This window comes from Hakea prostrata, chromosome 2, assembly GCF_041222555.1.
Source record: "Hakea prostrata isolate BN-2017 chromosome 2, UWA_Hpros_2, whole genome shotgun sequence".
Classification (NCBI taxonomy): domain Eukaryota; kingdom Viridiplantae; phylum Streptophyta; class Magnoliopsida; order Proteales; family Proteaceae; genus Hakea; species Hakea prostrata.
In genome coordinates, this window is record NC_142601.1 from 49,455,181 (window position 1) to 49,474,221 (window position 19,041).

Consider the following 19,041-nt stretch of genomic DNA (forward strand, 5'->3'; position numbering starts at 1 on the left):
ACCGGGTTTATCAAGTTCCGGAAACTGACACGTGGGCAAGTAACTCAACAGTGGCTCAAGTGACAAGCTCACTTGATCCTATCAACAGGGAGTCACATCTACCTCATACTTTTCAATTGTTTTATCTTTCAAACATAAATCTCAATGATGAAAGTGATGCATGAATATCTCTTATATCAAGCAATGGAGATTTCACTGTCAAATTGGCAAGAAAATCTCTATCACAAATAAGAACGACATCTCAAACCAATTCACTCACCACATGGTGGAAGTTTTTTTGAAAACTACCCCTACACCCGAAATTCAAGACGTTCTTCTGGCGTCTTATAAATGCAGGACTTCCTGTCAAGGAAACACTTGCCCAATGGACATTAATGTCTCCAATGTGTGAGCTCTGTGGAAATTGTGTCGAAACCCTTTAACATGTTTTTGTATCTTGTGATTGGATAAAAAGAATTTGGGCGGTAGGCCCCTTAGGCCTCAGAACATAAAGATTGATACATACATCAATTAGTGAGCTGTGCAAATCTTTTATTTCTGAGCCTGGGCAGGATAAATCAATTAAAAAAAATAAGTAGTGTCTGTTTTTATTATCACTTGCTATTTTATTTGGAATGAACGAAACAACAAAGTCTTTCAGAAGCTTAACCCCAATCCCGAAAGGGTCTTGTTTAACATTTCAAGTTGGATCCAAGATTTAAAACTCAACACACATGAGCCTTCAGGGATCACACATACAGAAACAAATATAATGATTTTTAAACCAAACATTTGTTTATGCAAAACTATGAGTAACTTAAGTCAATTATCAATGTTGATGCAGGGGTACATAATGCAGCACTAGATAATATTGGATGGAGTGTGGGACTATTTTTGAAAGGATAGCTAAAGTATCTTAGTGCAGGAGGACTGAAGAAGGGAAAGATCGTTGAGGCTCTCCTAAGTGGATGGATGGAATATAAAAAGCACAAGCGTATAATATACAAGTAGAAGATATATGGTGCAATGAAAAGGAATTGATTGATATACTTTCATCACAAAACCACAACAAATGGTCAATAGATTATGTCTCAATTTTTGGTACATATAATTTGTAATAGTAAGGACCTTAATCTAAAACAATTTACTCAGACCACATTCTAGCAATGGCTCACATATATAGCATATATATCCTCCGTAGAGCATTAGGAAAAAGTAGATGTAATAGATGCTACTAATCTTTGTACTTGTTATATTAAGTAATACTAAGTTCTCTTTCAGTATTAAAAAAAAAAAACAAAAAGAGTCATTATGTGGAGCAACATTTTTCCCCAGCAATAAGATACTTATGGGCTTTGAACCAAAAGTTGCATAACCAAAGAAGAAGATAAACAATGTGTGAATGGAATGAAAGGAAATCAATTACCTTTGGTTGGTACTAACAGATGGTATATATAGATTAACCTATGAAGGGTTGTCTGTTGGATCTCTTTGTGGTTCATTCTTTGCTTGACACAGTTGGGTAAGGTTTGGCTTGATATTTGGTTCCCTCATATGATGTGTACTACCTTCAAATTCGTCATCCATACTGGCTTTATGTTCAGTTTCCCAATTGAATCATAATTCTCCTTAGTAGGTGCACGACCATTTGAATCTTATCCTGAAGATCTCAATCCATGGGGCCCGAAACGCGATCCTCGCCCATGTCCTTCTTATTATAGTGTTAATCAGTGGCGGAGCCACGTTGGGACCGGAGGGGGCCATGGCCCCCCTCCGGATTTTTTGAAATTGTATATATCCTTTTTTTTCCCCTTATTTCTCTATCTAAATGTGAAATACCAATGGCCCCCCAAAAAAAAATAAAAATGATAAAGAGATGGGACAAAGTCACATAATCTCATCTAATGGTTGTCAAAACCCAGTTAAGGAATAAAGGTTAAATAATAAAACATAAAACAACACGACCAATTCCAATATCTCCCATTTCATATACGCCCAGAACCCTTTATTCCTATTTTCCTTTTTTTCCACACACCCAAAAATTAAAAAGTAGCAAACTGAAATTTCCAAACCCACGATCATCTCTTTCAAATTATTCCTTTCACACTCACGAATTTTCTATTAATTTACCTAATTTAAGAGACTCTACATTAAAAATATAAAACGATCGATGGAACCTACAGTGGATCCCGCATTAGCCTAGATACATTCGGCCCCCCTCCATGTTCAGTCCTGGCTCCGCCCCTGGTGTTAATGCTTTGGGGTTTAGGGTATCGATCCATTAGGTTCTTACCTCTCTTCTCTTTCACTCTCTCTCTGCTCTCGTTCTCTGGTGTGCGAGTGTGGCTCTGGTTATGCCCTAGTGTGATTTCACTTCTTCTTCTTGGAATGTGCTCTCATGGTGGTGAATAGCTGTTGCTATTGGTGCGTTGAAGACACTACGGTGTTGTTGGTGTTCTTGGCTTGCGCAGGAAGGGAGTGATTGGTTCAATCTTAGTCTCAAGTATAGTCGTTTTTATACTTGATGTGTTTTACTCTCTTGGTCCATATATAGAGTTCTTATCTCAAGAAGCTTAGGACTGTAACATGGTTCTTGCTATTGGATTATTACATGACTTGATGAATTCACTACTCATCCTTGGATGTAGGTCTTAAGGACCGAACCAAGTGTATGTTGTATCTTGTCCTTTCTTTCATTTTTGTATCAATTCCACTGCATTTAGGTTATGTTTCTTAACATACATAAAACAATTCTTTTCCCACAGCGGACAAACAGCAAATGAGAAATCAAAAAGGGCACACGAATTAGTTTTAAAAAAAAGAAACCCCAAAACCAAAGAACTTGTCCAAGGATAGAGAGAACAACTCATGGAAGTTACAAAGCAAAGAAGAGAGGGAAAAAGTCAAACACTATACAACCATACTTTTTTTCTCCGTTTACTATCATTTTACAATTATCTGACACCAAACTATTTTCCATTTCATAATTTATTTGATAAATTCACCAAACCATTCATTGACCAAAATGAATTTGTACTTATTTATTTTAAATAGGCATAATAGAGAATGAGAATTGATACCAAAAAGAGCCTTAATCTATAGAAAGCGACTTTTTCTCCATTTTTCTATTAATGGGTCTCAAACCAACATTTTCTACTCTTTCCTCTCACGTTATCATGCTCTTACAGGAATTTGTTTTCCACCGGCGCTCTCTCTCTCCTTTTTTGCTTTTTCTTCTACATCTTGTTCTTCACTCATGTCAATCATCTATTAGGATTTTTCTCCCTACCTTTATTGTGTCATTCTTTGTCTTTGCTCTTATCTTTGGTCATTTATTATTCTTGATTTACTTAGCTTGAAATTTTGTTGAATGTCAAAGATAATAGATTACTCATCTTTCATGGCTTCCCTCCTTCATAATTAGATTGTTCAAAGTGATTCACTAAAATCTCCATTGATGTCTTTAGGTCTTTTTCACCAACTTGACTTCCCTCTTGTATCATTAGATGGTTCAAAGTGATTCACTAAATCTCTACTGATGTCTTTAGGGTTCTTCTTGAAGTTATAACTCACTAAAAAAAATATGAAAAATGTTTGGAAAATCAAAAAATCAAATATGGTGAAATTAAATCAAGTGTAAAACCTTGCGTCCAAATTTGGGAATAGAGGGTACTATAGTGTTGGTGACCAAAAGTGCTCCCACAAATTACAAAGGCTTATCACGTGTGACGCTTGTCATGGTCCTTAGTTGTATGTACTTTGTTACAAAATTGCTTCTATCGCGTGCATTAAATGCGAATGATGATCAAGCGAAATTTCGCACTGTCGGATCTGAAATTTCAATAAGATCTCGATCCGATGGATCAAGATATATAACTTAACCATTCTGCACAATTAATGTGCAAAGGCTGAAGTAAGGTCGCACTCAGGGGCGGACCCACTAAGGGGCCAGGGGCCCATGCCCCCCTCCGGATTTAAAATTTTCTTTTTATAATTCCTTTAGTTTTTCACTTTTTATATTAATTTTCTTCATTTTCTCAATGTTTTTCTCTTCTCACATGTGAAATATGGTAGAATGGTAGAGATCATGAGAATAGGTCATGGGTTTGATCATTGTGTCTCCCCCCTAATTTTTGAAAAAAAAATCTTATTAGATATTCAAAATGTCATTCCTAATTAGAAACTAACTCCTCAATACCTATTAATTCTTGGGTAATTTTTATCTGGACCCTGAAGTTTGGTTTAGGTCACTTTTAGTCTAATTTAAGTTTCATTTTGCATGTAGCTCCCCTATGGTTTCAAAAATGATTAAATAAGGACAAGCTTAACAAAAGATGTTAGGTGAATAAATTTTGTGATGGAAATACCCTTGTGTTCTTTGGATTTTTTTTTTTAAATTTAGTTTTAATCTATAGATATTATAAAATAAATAAATAAATAATAAATAGTCATTTGATTTGCCGTCAACGAGAAAGATCTGAGAGTGAGCCACCGTCTCCAGAACAACCACCGGGGCTGCCGCCACCTTAGCTTCCCTGACCGGTGATCAAACCCAAAACATGTAATGATGGTGGAATATATAAGGATAAAAGAAGGGAGAACTGTACTTTTGCTTTCTATTAACTTTTTAATGTAATTATCAACTCTGTGACTATGGCTTTCCTAAACGTGTGTTCCCATTTCTGCTCTAAATACGTCAATGACATGTTTTTGAACAATCTAAACAAATCAATAGTTGATAGATTATACTGAGTTGTGACCACAAGAGCGACACTCATAGATGCCGATGTTCAATACTGTGAACCGTTCTGCTAGATGACGCTTATTCGAATTTCTCCGTTTTTGGAAATGGAGTATCATCGGGGGTTACTGTTAAATCCGGTTCTCCATAAATGGGATTGTCTTCTTCAGAACATGGATGAAATGGGTTTGTCTTCTTTGGAGTCATCGACAGATCTTGGAGTGCATTGCAGCCTTGGGGACAGTGACAGTGAAGCAAAGAGTTTCTGTGAGTGGAGAGTGGGAATATTGATGAGGGTTTTTGGACTCCTGCGCGACGATTTAGTATGTGTAGAGTGGAGGTGGAACAAGAAAGCCAGTCTTATGCTCCTCCGATGCAACTTCTTCTGAGTTTGATCACCCGTGAGGGAGGCGGAGGTGGTGGTGGCGGCGCCGATGGATGTGCTGGAGATGGTGGCTTATTCTCAGATCTTCCTCGTTGATGGCGAATCCAATGACTATTTATTATTTATTTATTTTATAATATCTATTTTAGTAGATTAAAACTAAAATAATAAAAAAAAAATCCAAAGGACACAAGGGTATTTTTGTCACAAAATTTATTCACCTAACAATTTCTGTTAGTTTGTCTTTATTTAATCATTTCTTAAAACCACAGGAGCCATATGCAAAAAAAATTCTTAAATTGGACTAAAAGTGACTTGGACCAAACGTCAGGGGATCTAGATGAAAATTAACTTTTATTCTTTCATATCTCCTCTCTACTCTCTCCTCTTTTCTTCTTATTTATTCTCTTCTATTTCTTTCTTCCTATTTATTCTTCTTCCCTTTCTATATAAACGTGAATTAAGGAAAATTAGGGGGAAAATCTTCTCCACAATTAGGTATTCTTTCTCTTTCTCAATTTATTTATTGTTTATCCTTTTTTTCATTTTTCTTTGTTATTGTTTATTTGATTTTATATTATTTGTTTCTTTATTTCTTCTACAATTTTTGTTATTTGATTTTATATTATAAATAAAATGTCTATAGTTAATAAGATAACTAACTACCATTGATTTGCATTTCTTACCTAAAAAAAAGAATTTAGTTTGCAATGACTTTTTAGGGTTGAAGTCATGTATATATATATATATATATATATATATATATATTTTAACTGATCTTGAAAAAAAAATATCATTATTAATAATTTACCTATTTTTGTTAAATATGTATGGGTACCACAAAATATATGTGGACATATTCTTCAATATAACAAAATAATTCATAGGTGAACATTCAATGGTCTTATAAGGGCCCACACAATACATGTGGCGAAAAAGCATTGGTACTTTTTCAATCTAGACTTTCATTCTTCTCGCCCCGCCAATATTGAATCCTAGATCCGCCCCGATCATACTTTGTTGCAGCCTCCAAGGTCAGAGTCAAACTTTATTCATTTAGAGTCACAATAAGGATTGGACCAAGAATGCATAAAAATAACCCGATTTGAGCATAGAGCACTACATTGCTTTTTTTTTTTTTTTTTTTTTTTTTTTTTGTTTAATTTAATTTAAGATAAGTGATTAGGTTATAATAATAAGAAGATAATAGCATTTTAACCTCGAGGGATTGATTCAATTTCAATTGATACATACGAAGCCTCCTAAACGTGAAGTCAAAAGAAAGATATTTTGTTACAATGGGATTTTGTCAGTAATACACATTCCTTTATTTAAATTCAAAATTGAACTTAAAGTTCGAACCTAACCAGACCTTAAAAATCATCTCCCACCTCAATTACACTAACCTTGTTTTCACCGAAAAATATAAAAATAATTCTTACCTTGCTTTAACTCCACCACTTCTCTGCTAATTATAGTGATTTTCATCAAAAAAGATTTGGAGAATCTCTCCCTCTTGTGGTCCACAATACAAGTCAACCAAAACAGTGTTTTACATTTAAACCTATGAATCCGGATCATCACCCCCGATGGGGAGCACAGAGTGCTCCCCGACGGGTTTTCCACCACAAAAAAGGTGGGCCCCACCACTGAAAATGTAAAAAAAAAAAAGAGAAAACCCTCCCATCACCACCCTGGCCCCCCCTGTTTTTTGTGGTTTTAAGCCGTCGGGGGAGCACAAGCGGGTCGCAGATCTGGACTCTAAACCTACCACTAAAATTCATAATTCGATGTGATCAACTCAAAACCACACAATTCTTGGTTTTTTTTCTTCTTCAATTTCAATTAAAGGACTCTAATCAAAGCAGATGGTGACATTTTGTTGGAATATCTCCCTCCATAGGAGCAAATTTGTACTTTTTCCTAGGGGCGAAATCATAATTTAACATTAAGAAGGTCAAAGAATGAAAGTCCATTTAACTGCACTAATATTTTTTGCCACACATATTGTGTGGGTTCTTATAAGATTCATTAGAGGTCTCACTTCTAAATTATTTTATTATATTAAAAAATAGGTCCACACATATATTTGAAAGAAGAAAAAAAAGGAAACAAAACAAATTATTGATAATGATTTTTGTTAGGACAAAATATAGGTACATTAAAGCAACAATACAAAAAAAAAATAACATATGACTTCAACCCTAAAAAGTTAGATTGCAAACCAAAATTTTCTTTGGTAGGAGATGCAAACCAAATTTTCTTTTTTGTAAGAAAAAAAAAAAAAAAAAAAAAAAAAAAAAGAGAATAAATAAATTAAGAAAGAGAAAGAGTACCTTGGAGAAGATTTTTTATCCAAATTTTCCTTAATCCAAGTTTTAGAAATCTGACTTTTTAGTGGAGAGGTCATGGGTTCAACTCCTACCAACGGCATATGTAATATCCCTATCTCTATATATAAAAAGCGCCTTTGTAGTTTGTACCAAATAATAAAAAAAAAGTTTCAGAAAGGGAAGAGAATAGATAGGGAGAAAAGATGAGAGAGAAGAGAATAAATAAGGATTGAGGAGTTGGTTTCTAAGGATGACATTTTCAATACAAAATTTTCTTTTTCAAAAGTTTATTTGACCCACGTTTATAGAAAGCGAAGAGAGTGGAGAATCAATAGGGATTGAGAAATTAATTATTAATTAAGAGTGACATTTATACCCATTATTTTACCTTTAAAATTTCTTTTCAATATTGGGGGGGTCAAATAGTGATACTTTACATGTGAGAAGAGAAAAAAACTGAAAAAAATTAAAGAAATAAATCAAATTTTTCAAAAAATGGGGGGCATGGCCCCCTCCTGTTAAGGGTGTCAATTGTGTACTGAAACCGTTTAACTGTATCGAACCGCGCCGTCTAAAACCATACTATACCGAAACCGAAACTTTAGTATGATTCCGATTTCAGGTACTCATACCGTCGGTATGTACCGAATTTGTAGCGTATCAAATTAAATGATATAAAATGTAATTTTTACAATTAAAACACTTTACCTTTACCTTATCCCTAATTCCCTATTTCAATTTTTTGTTTGGCCCTTCGCTCCTTTTCTTAGATTTACCTGTTTTTTCTCTGTTAATATTAGATTCTATTGATTGTTTGATCACAATTTCATTAGGATCTTAATGAACTAATAACAAAAATGGCATGATTTTTTCTCTGTTAATATTAGATTCTATTGATAGCGTGTTTTAAACAGTTTTTCTGCACCGATTTAATACAAAAAACGTACCCAAACCGTTTTACAAATACAAAAACCGTACCGTACTATGTAAATTCAATACTGTACAATTATGATTTTCAGTATTCAAAGTTGGTACCGTACCGAATTACCGAAACCGTACCGATTGATACCCTTGCCTTCAGCCCCAACTCCCCCTTTCTCCTTTTATGAGGTTTACTAGTAATTTCTTGTAGTTTAGAGGGGCATTTCAGTCATTTCTATGTTGAATATTTAAAATTTTTTGAGATGTTGTAATTGATACTTGAGAGTTCATTTGCATCAACTTTACATTGATTTAGTTACGCATATCATTTTCCAAAATCATCCTTAGATGTAGGTGCATATTGTTTTCTTGACTCATCCTTAGATGTAGTCATTTGACTGAACAAGTAATTCGCTATCAGTTCATTTGACCGAGCTAAGTAAATCCTTGCTACTAATCTTTGATTTTATACTTGGTCGGTTCGGTTGGACTTTGAGGGTTTATTCCTAACACTTATCCAAACGTGGCTTGAGTATATGAACACAAAAGCCTAACATTACGGTTCAAAACCATGAAAAATAGGAAGATCGATGACCCTTCTCCATCGTCCCATTACATAAGAAGAACTGATCAAATCAAAACCACACAATTCATGATTTCCTTTCTCTTCCATTTCAACAAAAAAAGGAATCTAATCAAACTGACTTTTCCAAACATGGCTTGAGTATATGAACGGAAGAGCTTAGCATTACGGTTAAAAACTATGAGATCGATGAAACTTCTCCATCGTCCAGTACATAAGAACAACCAGAAACAACACAGAAATGATAAAACTTAACCAAACTCGTTTTTCAAGTCGGGGAAAAGATGAAAAAGCTAAAAAGTATAAAAATCTACTCGAAGTTAAAGATTTAAGCAGGAGTAACCAATTCACCAGAAGCAAGCAGTGAGTTGTAGATGTGAAAAAACAATCTACTCTCAAATTCTTTGGAACGATATTTGGAAATCTGCGAGATGGGTTTGCTTCTGGGAATCCTCTTTCCACCGAAAACACTGCTTTCTGAGAAGCCACCAACGTTGCCTGCAAAACCAAGCATCATATTTACGTACCCATCTCTAAACTTCTTCCAGAGATTCATGGGATTCTTTATCTTCAGCTGCAGCTTTGGAATAACTCTAATCTTCCATGAACGTTTTCTGCAACTACCGTTCCCTCCCAACCTCAACACCTTTGTGTTCTTCTTGCCATAATCAAGTCGATGATATTTTCTCATTCTCCAGTATCTCTTCAAGTTTCCATAAACTGGAATGGATGACATATCCATCATCATCATCTTCTTCTTCTTCACTTTATTCTCAGATTTTAAAGAGAGAGAACGATGGCTGAAGCAGCAGAAGAAGGAGTTTATATAGGAAAGGAGGGGGCGGATTTAATAATGCAATCGAGTCCCTAAGTCAACAAAGCCGGTCTTTCTAAGTGTGATATTTAATAATGGTATGATGAAATAATGCGCAATTTTTAATATTACCTAAATTTTGAGACTAATAAAAGATGCCAACATGTAATTTTGATTGAAAAAAAAATAAAAATGATACAATGACTAAGTTTCATCTATAATATTTATATCATTTGATTTCAAATTAGGATATGGTTTCTAGAATGCATATGCAGTCAAAGGGTATGGAATTAAATTAAGAATTAAGGTTTAAATTTAAATTTAAATATTAATATCATTCATCAGTGGAGGTTATTTAATGATGTTTGGTACGCTATCTTTGCTCGCTGAAGAATAGTCAATATATCTAAATTATAAACAATCAGAATCTCTAAATTAAATTATTAAATATATTTCTCCATGGCATTTTGTTAAAAAAATAAATAAACAAGGCCAAACATTTGTTACTTAGAATCCTATGAACACCCATAAGAGGCACATCACACATGGAGACAATTCTTAAGTTAACTCTTAACAATGTAAATGCTCTCACGTTACTTTTGAATTCTCACTCCCAATTTTTGACTTTGATTTGTATACTATATGATATTAATGTGAGGTGGTTCAATATTTCAATTTGCAACATTTTGATTAGTAATCCTTGAGAATAGCGTGAACTTTAAAATTCTCATTTTTAAGTTAATTAGTATGATGGTTAAGCTACTTTTTTCTATTATTTATTCAGGCCTTCAACCTCATTATTCCTTCAAATCAATTTGTTCTTTAATCTTTGGTAAGAATAAATCGAATTGCTGATTATCAATGAAGTACGTTTAGATTGATTGATATATAAACTCTATATGTGTTGATAATCCAACTCTTTAAGCCCTTACAAAGTCAAAATCCTAAGAGTTTGTAAGGTGAAGCATCTATCTCAATTTCATTATAAAAAATTGATGCTCTCCACTCTAAAGGTGAAATAGAATAGTTTTTGTTATAAAGGAGAAAATATTTTGTGTTGATAATTTTATAAAGGGAGAGACTTTAGCATGAAGATTATACTATCAAGTATATAACTAAAGATATCATTGCTCACATGGGATTAGGTGTGAGAATTAATTTAAGATGTATGTAGTATCTTGTATTTCTTTTTCTCTTGAGAATTAATTTTCATAAATTTAGACAGACACTGCAAAAGAAAAAGGACCCATGAGGCCACTTTGATTAGCTTAGTGAGGCAATAGTTGTTGTGAGTAACTGATATGGGAAAATTATCATCGAACTGGGTTTACTCTTGGCTCGATCCTTGACTCCGGTTGAAAAAACTACTTCGACTGCGGTCAAGTTTGAACGTCCAGTCAAATCACTATAGCGTGATGGAGAAGGAACCTTGCGACAAGCACGATCCCACGAAGTTCGAGATACAAAACTGAATTATAAACGGATTGCTACCACCATCAGGAGTGGGCAATCGTGCAAGATATGGCAACTACCACAATTACGGAATAAAGGATCGTGTGCTTAAAGGAAATTGCCCACAACTCCGAAAAAGGGGCTTAACCGCAATATCTGACGGTCACCAAGAAGAGGCACTAACGCATCTGACAATTGAGAACAGTAGGTAAACCCTATATAAACTAAAGGGTCGCATAAAGAAGAGGTCTCTGAATCATTTCCCTTACAATCATATTCAATTTTGTTCTGCAACTAGCTAGAGCCTTGTCATTAGTTTCTTAAATAACTTAATCTTCGGAGGTGGCCTTCCGACCTCACGGTCGGACCACGTCTAACATTGTTTTGTAAGTCATTCTTCAAGTATCTCAAGGCTAAACAGATTTTAGATACATTAATAACTTATTTAAGCAACTTGGAGCCACATAGAGTTTGGACTCCATGAACTTGGTAATAAAGAATTATGCAAGACTAGATCTTCTTGAATGGTTGAATGTTGATTGGTTCGGTTTTTCATTTGTTAAATCCCATGAATTATGAAATATTATTGTTAAGTGTATCTATCTATCTCTTGACGTACTGTAATTATCCTTTCATCTAGGCATCTAAATTTTGTAGATATTTAAGTAATTTCATTTCGTTTTCATTAAAGACAATTCCTCAAAGAGACTACCTTTAGTGGACTTACGTGTTTCTTTCTTATAAAATTGATAGTAAATACCTATTCTTATGAGATAAGGAACAGATATAGCTTACTTTATTTTTTTTTTAAAATAGATAGTGTGTATTTGCATAAGCGACTGGAAGTTCTACATTCTGTGTGCACTGACCAATGACTTTCATCCCTTTCAGACTTACCCAACTACTAAAATTTAAAATTCGGGGGTTCAGATGTAGTATTCAACCCTCTGAATGAGGTTTTTGACTTCAGTGCTGTGCATTAACTGTGCAATTAATGCGCAGCACTGAACTGTCAATGGTGAGAATCAATTTTGGCTGTCAATCTCGACCACCCGTTTTGGTTTTTCGTTTTCTTTTTCTTTTCTTTCTTTCTTTCTTGTTTTCTTTTTTAACTACACCGCTAAAACAAAAAAAGGGTGGTCGAGATCAAATTTCGACCGTAGGCAACTCAGTGCTACCCATTAATTGTACAGCACTGAAGCACAACCCTTGTATGAGGAAGCCATCCCTACTCTCGGGGGTTGGGACCAACTCAATATACCCATATCCAATCCAACTCAATCACTAGAATCATAGAGTACTGAAACTCTCTGACATGTTAGGAAATAACAATGATTTTTTTTTTGCAGGTAATTCTTGTTCAATTTTTGCTCTTTGAATTGTGAGACATGATATTTTTGAAATCGGATAACTATAGTCATTCCTACATTTAAAATCACAATCGTTGAATTTTTTAAATACCACATATCACAATCTAAGGACCATACAAGAAATGCAGGCACACAACTAAGATTCCATACCTAATGTATATGTTACAGTGGGTTCCCTTAGACTGGGCATAAATTTAATATCTAAGCTAACAGGAACCTTAAAGCCCACCAATAAACAAAATTTTAAGTTCCAGCGAAACAATTCCTCTTTCTTGTGGACTGTCAACAAGATATCCACCCAAATTTACCCTGTATATAATACTATAGTTTTGGTTCACAAGACAATGACAATCATTTTATTCTCTTAGAGAGCACATGATGAATTCTTCTTCTTCTTTCTTTCTTTCTTTCTTTCCTTTCTTTTCTTTTCTTTTCTTTTCTTTTCTTTTCTTTTCTTTCTTTCTTCTTTTTTTTTTTCTTTTTTTTTTTTTTTTTTTCATTCTTTTTTCTTTTTTTTTTTTTCTTTTTTTCCCCTGTAACCAAGCATGTCATTAATTCCGAGCAAAGGATGTGGCTGAGCAAAGCTCTAATAACCATTCATTGCCACATGACCATTCTTTCGAGCTCCCAATTGAAGGGCCTCCTGAGCTAGGATGTTTGCTAATACATTAGCTTTCTTAAGTACATAAGAAATCATAAAACCCAAAAACCTTTCCGCCAACTTACAAATGTCATCCCCCAAAGGCTTCACCATACGAGGGGGCAACTTGTTCTATGGTTCTTAATTAGATTGACTAGCAGTTGGTTGGCGGATTCCGCATGCCCATAGTCAATACCGTCCACCAAAGTGAAGAATAGTGCTTCACGAAGTGCTAAAGCATCTCCTTCCAAGACTAAAGAAAAATGTGATGGAATGGACCATGCAATCTTTGGCCTCTCGTCCCAACTTCGCCCCACAAATCCAAGACCACCTTTCCTCTCATTTTCCTTCCATGAAGCATCAACATAACCCAATTAGAGTTGTTACTTTTATGAGAACTTCTTGTCCTTGTTTCTTTAATATGAGTCCTCACATTCTCCCAAAACTCTTTATGGGCTCTCAATGCTCCATGTATGATCTTCATAAGTTATCCATATTTTGTCCCCTTTCACACGATCATTTCTTGCCCTCCAAAAAGTCCAAGCTATGAAGGAGCTAAAGCTATAAGATTCTTCACTTACCTTTCTTACCTCTCTCCATCATTTTATCCATTCGGCCATGCTTTCCAAATTTGTTGATGTACTTCTCCAAGATAGAGGGCTGCCAAACCATACTTGCTTAGCAAAGTTACATTGGTAAAGGATATATGAAATGTTCTCCTCTTGCTCCCCACACTCTCAACAAATAGTGTCTCCCTTAATACCCTTACTTTATAACCCTTCCAATGTTGTAAGGCTTTCATCACATATTCTCCATAAGAAAGATTTTATCTTGGGCAAGGTGGGCCACTTCCATACATAATTCCATTCCTCGGTTTGTAATTCCTCCCACCCATGTGATTTAGATGAAGATGGTCTACCTACCTCCTCCTCTTGATGTATTTTTTCTTGTAATTTATAAGCAATTTTCACCGAGAATTTACCATCATTGCTTCCACTCCATATTGGTTCATCCTCTTTTGGAAATAAAGATAAATGGATGGATAAGATTGCCTCGGCCTCTTCCCCCTTGAACCATTTTTTGACTTCCCTTTCATTCCATGTTCTACTCTCTTTATCAATAAGATCCTCAACCATTTTGATATTACATCCATTGGGTCTATATGAAGCAATTTTGAAGTCCTTCAAGTTAGGTACCCAAGGGTCCTTCCAAACATCTATCTTATTGCCTTTGCAAATACTCCAAATCCACCTAAGTTTAATAACTTCTCTCCCCTCCAATATGCTCCTCCATGCCTATGATTGTGTGAAACCCCTCGGATTTTTGACCCTTTAACCCTTTAGTTCCAGGACTGCGAACCCGGAGTACAACTAAGCAACAACTTTGGACCCTTTTTTTTTTTTTTGATAATAATAAGTACTTTATTGATTGAAAAGAAAACCTCGAGGAATCTTACACATAAGGGAAACAAATAGTAGGATCCAAGTTAAGAAAGGGGGTGGGGAATGTCGATACACAAACCAATCATGGGTTAATGCTGCAAATTTGGCAAGCTCGTCTATGGCAAAGTTCACCTCTTAGGGTACATGAGAGAAGGTGCATGTAGTGAGCGATTCAGCTAACTTGAAAATATCATTGACTAAGTGGTAGATTTTCCAATTGCGTCGGGATGTTGGATTGAGAATAGAGAGCACTAGCACCTAGTTATCGCTTTCCACATGGACATTCGAGAGCTAATAATCACGTGTAAGGGAGAGTCCTCGCTAAATGGCTTGTGCTTTTGAAATAAGAGAGTCTTGACATTTTGTTCCTTAGCCAAAAGCAAAAACTCTTGACCATATGAGTTGAGCCCAAGTGCTCGGAAATCGAACCAATGGAGGTGGATGACCATGATGAAGACCCGATCACTTTAATGGATTTCAAAAGAAGAGAGAAAATCAATCATGAAGGCATAAAAAGGAGGTTTTGGCATGTTCGTAAACCCATGCTAGAGGATTTGAAATTTAAGGTAAACTATACCAATGATCAGCCCTTGAAAGAACCTTTTTACCCTCCGAAGCCAGTCACAAATGGTCTTCTCATGAAGGAGATTTAGGACTAGTTGGTCGGAGACGGTTGATCGACTGGACCAACCGCCCCTGACCAATTTTGGGGCGGATTCGGGATTTTGGGTTTTTAAACCCTATTTTATAATTCTCTAACCCCACAAACGCATTCTTTATGCAAAAAGGAGGCTAAGAACGTGGGAGAAAAAAGGAGCTCGTGATCTTGAAGTTTCTTCACTCATTGGGTGGTGCCAAAGAGCGAGAAAAAAAAGCAATTGCGCAACAAGGTAAGGATTCCCAATAACCTTCGCAATCTCTCTTCGATAATGCAATTAGGATAGGATCTCTTGCACGATTGTGATGTTTTCATTGTTGGGATTCATTGAATGCTTCCTATTGTTCCTTTAATGCATCCCATTCTTTGTGAGAATTGGTTCATGCAATCCTTTACATTTGAAACCAATTTGAACCTCTCTAAGATGCCCACAGACATTCGCAAGAGCCAATTTTGGGGGTTTTCGTTTGAAAATCAATTGGGTCCTTTGAAAGGTAGTTTGGGGACCCTAATACCTGTCAAATTGAAGACCCCAAAGTTTTGTTTCAAGCTAAGATTGAATTGGAAATGAAATTAGGGTTTTTGGTCGGAGCCCTATACTAGGCGGTCAACCAGGGCCGGTCGATTGGCCTTGTATGGCCCAACCCCTCTACACATTGTTTGGGTGTGTGTTTTAGCCCATTTAATTCATAATGATTCTCAATTATTACTCATTAAGTTTCTATTGTTTCTAGGGTTATTTTATGTCAATTGGACTTTCTTTTTTGTGGATTACTTTTGGAATTTGGAGAGAGTTATAAGCTTAAAAGGTGAATAATATACTCAACCATCTCTTGTATGAATGATATGTTATTTAAATCTTCATTATTTTGATATCTTATAATCTCTTATAAAATTGTGTGTGATTTTGTGCGAATGGAAGGTAATGCTTGTTTGTACTTGTTTCTATTTCAAATATTGTAAATTATTGTATCTGAATGATGATATGAGAATGTGTGGGTTTGATTTTAGGACTATGTTCTCTTATACTTAAATGACAATTTGGGTTGTGGGGTACTCCCATTACCCTAGTGACTTTATATATATAAGCACTTAGACCTGAGCTCATGAATGTTAGGTATCTAGAAGCGTTTGGCTAATAACCTTGTGACTACTACTACCCTTTTAGTATGGCTATTGAAGCCGGTTAACCCGTGATATCAGTGGCTGGGTTCTATGAGCATCAAGCAGGCTCATTGCCATCATGAAATGGTAGGGTTGTATATAATAGATAATGGTTTATGGGCACTCAAGACCGGTAATCAACATGAGAGGACATGGAGAAAATCATGTCAATTATATGTGGATGACCATAGGGTTGAGAAATGGAGTCCAACAAATGCCTCCCGTTGAGAATCTCATTCCTAGGTGGATAAAGATATCGAACCAACAAATGCCTCCCATTGAGGAATAATATCCAGACCATATGTAGTATGAAGACTGTATGACTATGCATTGGGCCTAAATTAGTAATTGACATGCACCAATTTCTCATGCCAAACAATGATGTGAGAGAGTTGTGACTTATATTCCTAGCCACGGATTGATGTGACTTTACCCAATAGTCGCGGATAACCCAATAGACTTTTCTTGTTGATGGAGAGTGAATGAAACCGCCTAGAGAATATTGGTGTCTAACTTAATGCGTGTCTACCATAGAGACTTTATGATAGAATTAGGAGCATAACATCATATTCACTCATTAATTGTATTATCATCATTAATCATAGATGTGTGATGTGAGAATTTGTGGATGAATGTATGATATGTTGTTAAGTTTACCTCACTGAGTTTTGTTGAACTCATTCCTTTTATATGCATATGTCTTTTAAATTATACTACAACTTATAAAAAATTCATTTAATTGGAGGATCCGTCGCCAATAGATTATTATGAAGAAGCGACTAGAGAGGAAGTGGATTCGCATGAAGCTTCATGCCCATACAAAGACTATTCTTATGGAGCCGGTTTCTAGTAGAACACTAGTTTGGTTTAGTTCCGCTGCAAAACTATTCCTTTCCTTTAATATTTATTTTGATCAACATTAGTTAAATGGATGGTTGTAACCACTTGACAATTTAGATTTTATAATTTTCATAATTGAATTTATTCTTTTCTTGTTATTTGATTTACTAAATTATATCATTGTATGGATTTGTCATTCAACCAAGATATTGTAGTATATCACCTCCTGGGTATTAAGGTATGACCGGATCCAACTGGGTGGGGAGTGACCGATGGATTATTTCCCAATCTAGCCTCCAAGAAATCACATGAGGGGAAGTAGATTGCCTTTGTGAAATTGGCCCAACCTGAATCCAACTCTAACATCAATCTCCATATCACTTTACTTAGGAGTGCTTGATTGTGCAACCATAAGTCTCTTAATCCTAATCCTCCTTTAGATTTTTTTTTCTATGCTAATTTCTTCCAAGACATCCAATGTGTAGTGGATTTTTCCTCATTACCTCCCCCAAAAAAAGTTGACGCCATTGCTTGTACTCTCTTATGAATAGTCCTTTGAAATCTTGAAGTGTGAAGCAATATAGTTAAAGGAAAAAAGGGCCACCAACTTGAATAAGAGCAAATTAAACAATAGAGAATGGGCTGATTTTCTAAGAGCAAATTAAACAATATAAAAACATGCATTACTAGGTGAGGGACCCTATGATAAAATTGCTATTTCTTGTGTTCTTTATTTGCATTTTTGGAACCGAAAATATTCTAAATGTATAGACTCATTTTTCCTTTCATCAATCTCCTATGTACCGATTACCGAAAGAAAGAAAAAAATCCTATGTAATTGTAGCTGGACAGAACTTAAGGAGCAGGTCAAAAACCCCCCATGGTGCTTGAAAATGCCATTGCATCTAATAATAATGGTTCTTATAGTCATATTATATATATGACCTCATCACGGCGTCCAGTTGTGAGGAGAAATAATTTTGACCTATTCCCATCGAGGAAGGAAAAATCAGCGAAAATCAGGGAAACTTCACAAAACCTGACTTATTCCTCTCTTCAGTTCGAAATCTCAAGTTTTGGTTGGGTCGAAATTCGAATGCTCATCATCAAACTTCGAGAGCCATTCGAACATGGACGAATCCCGATACCAAATCTCATCTTCTCTGCATGGAACAACCACCGTAGGCCCTAAGGAGAAATTTATCAACATGCTTCTGCTTCTTCTAGGCGTTTCAGAACTTCTTCAGATCTCAATCGAGTAATACTTGCCTAAATCTTGACACACTAGCTTTTGTGTTCCCATCGGATTGCTACGGGCCCCATATCCGGGGGCCCAGGAAAAAAAAAAAAAAAAAAACACCCCCCCCCCCCCCCCCCCCCCTTTTTTTATTTTAGTAAAAACCCCCCGCAAAAAAAAAAAAGGAGGGCCTCTCATCACTGCTAAGCTGACAGAGTGATGTGATCACCAAAACTGCACCCAAAATGCTGCCAATGAGTGGGGGTTTCACTAGTCGCTGAAATAGGCTGTCCCGGCTATACGTCGTTCCTTGATTCCCATTAGCCTAGATAGAGCACCTCGGCAAATTTAACTAAAACAAACTATTTAGCTACATTTAAGTTTACAAAACCAGCCGTTCAATGTTTCCCTTAACAAGATTAACTAAAATCAACCTTGTGTTGATAAAACTAACCAAACTAATAATTATTCCTCCCCTTTAA

General features: G+C 35.5%; 1 protein-coding gene across 1 annotated transcript; it reads right to left on the reverse strand.

Moving 5' to 3' along the window:
- Window positions 1-9,270: 9,270 nt before the first annotated feature.
- Window positions 9,271-9,684, reverse strand: LOC149024647 (uncharacterized). The gene has a single exon (XM_089143510.1). It carries the CDS (start codon window positions 9,682-9,684, stop codon window positions 9,271-9,273), a length of 414 nt encoding a protein of 137 aa, XP_088999636.1.
- Between the last annotated feature and the right edge of the window lie 9,357 nt (window positions 9,685-19,041).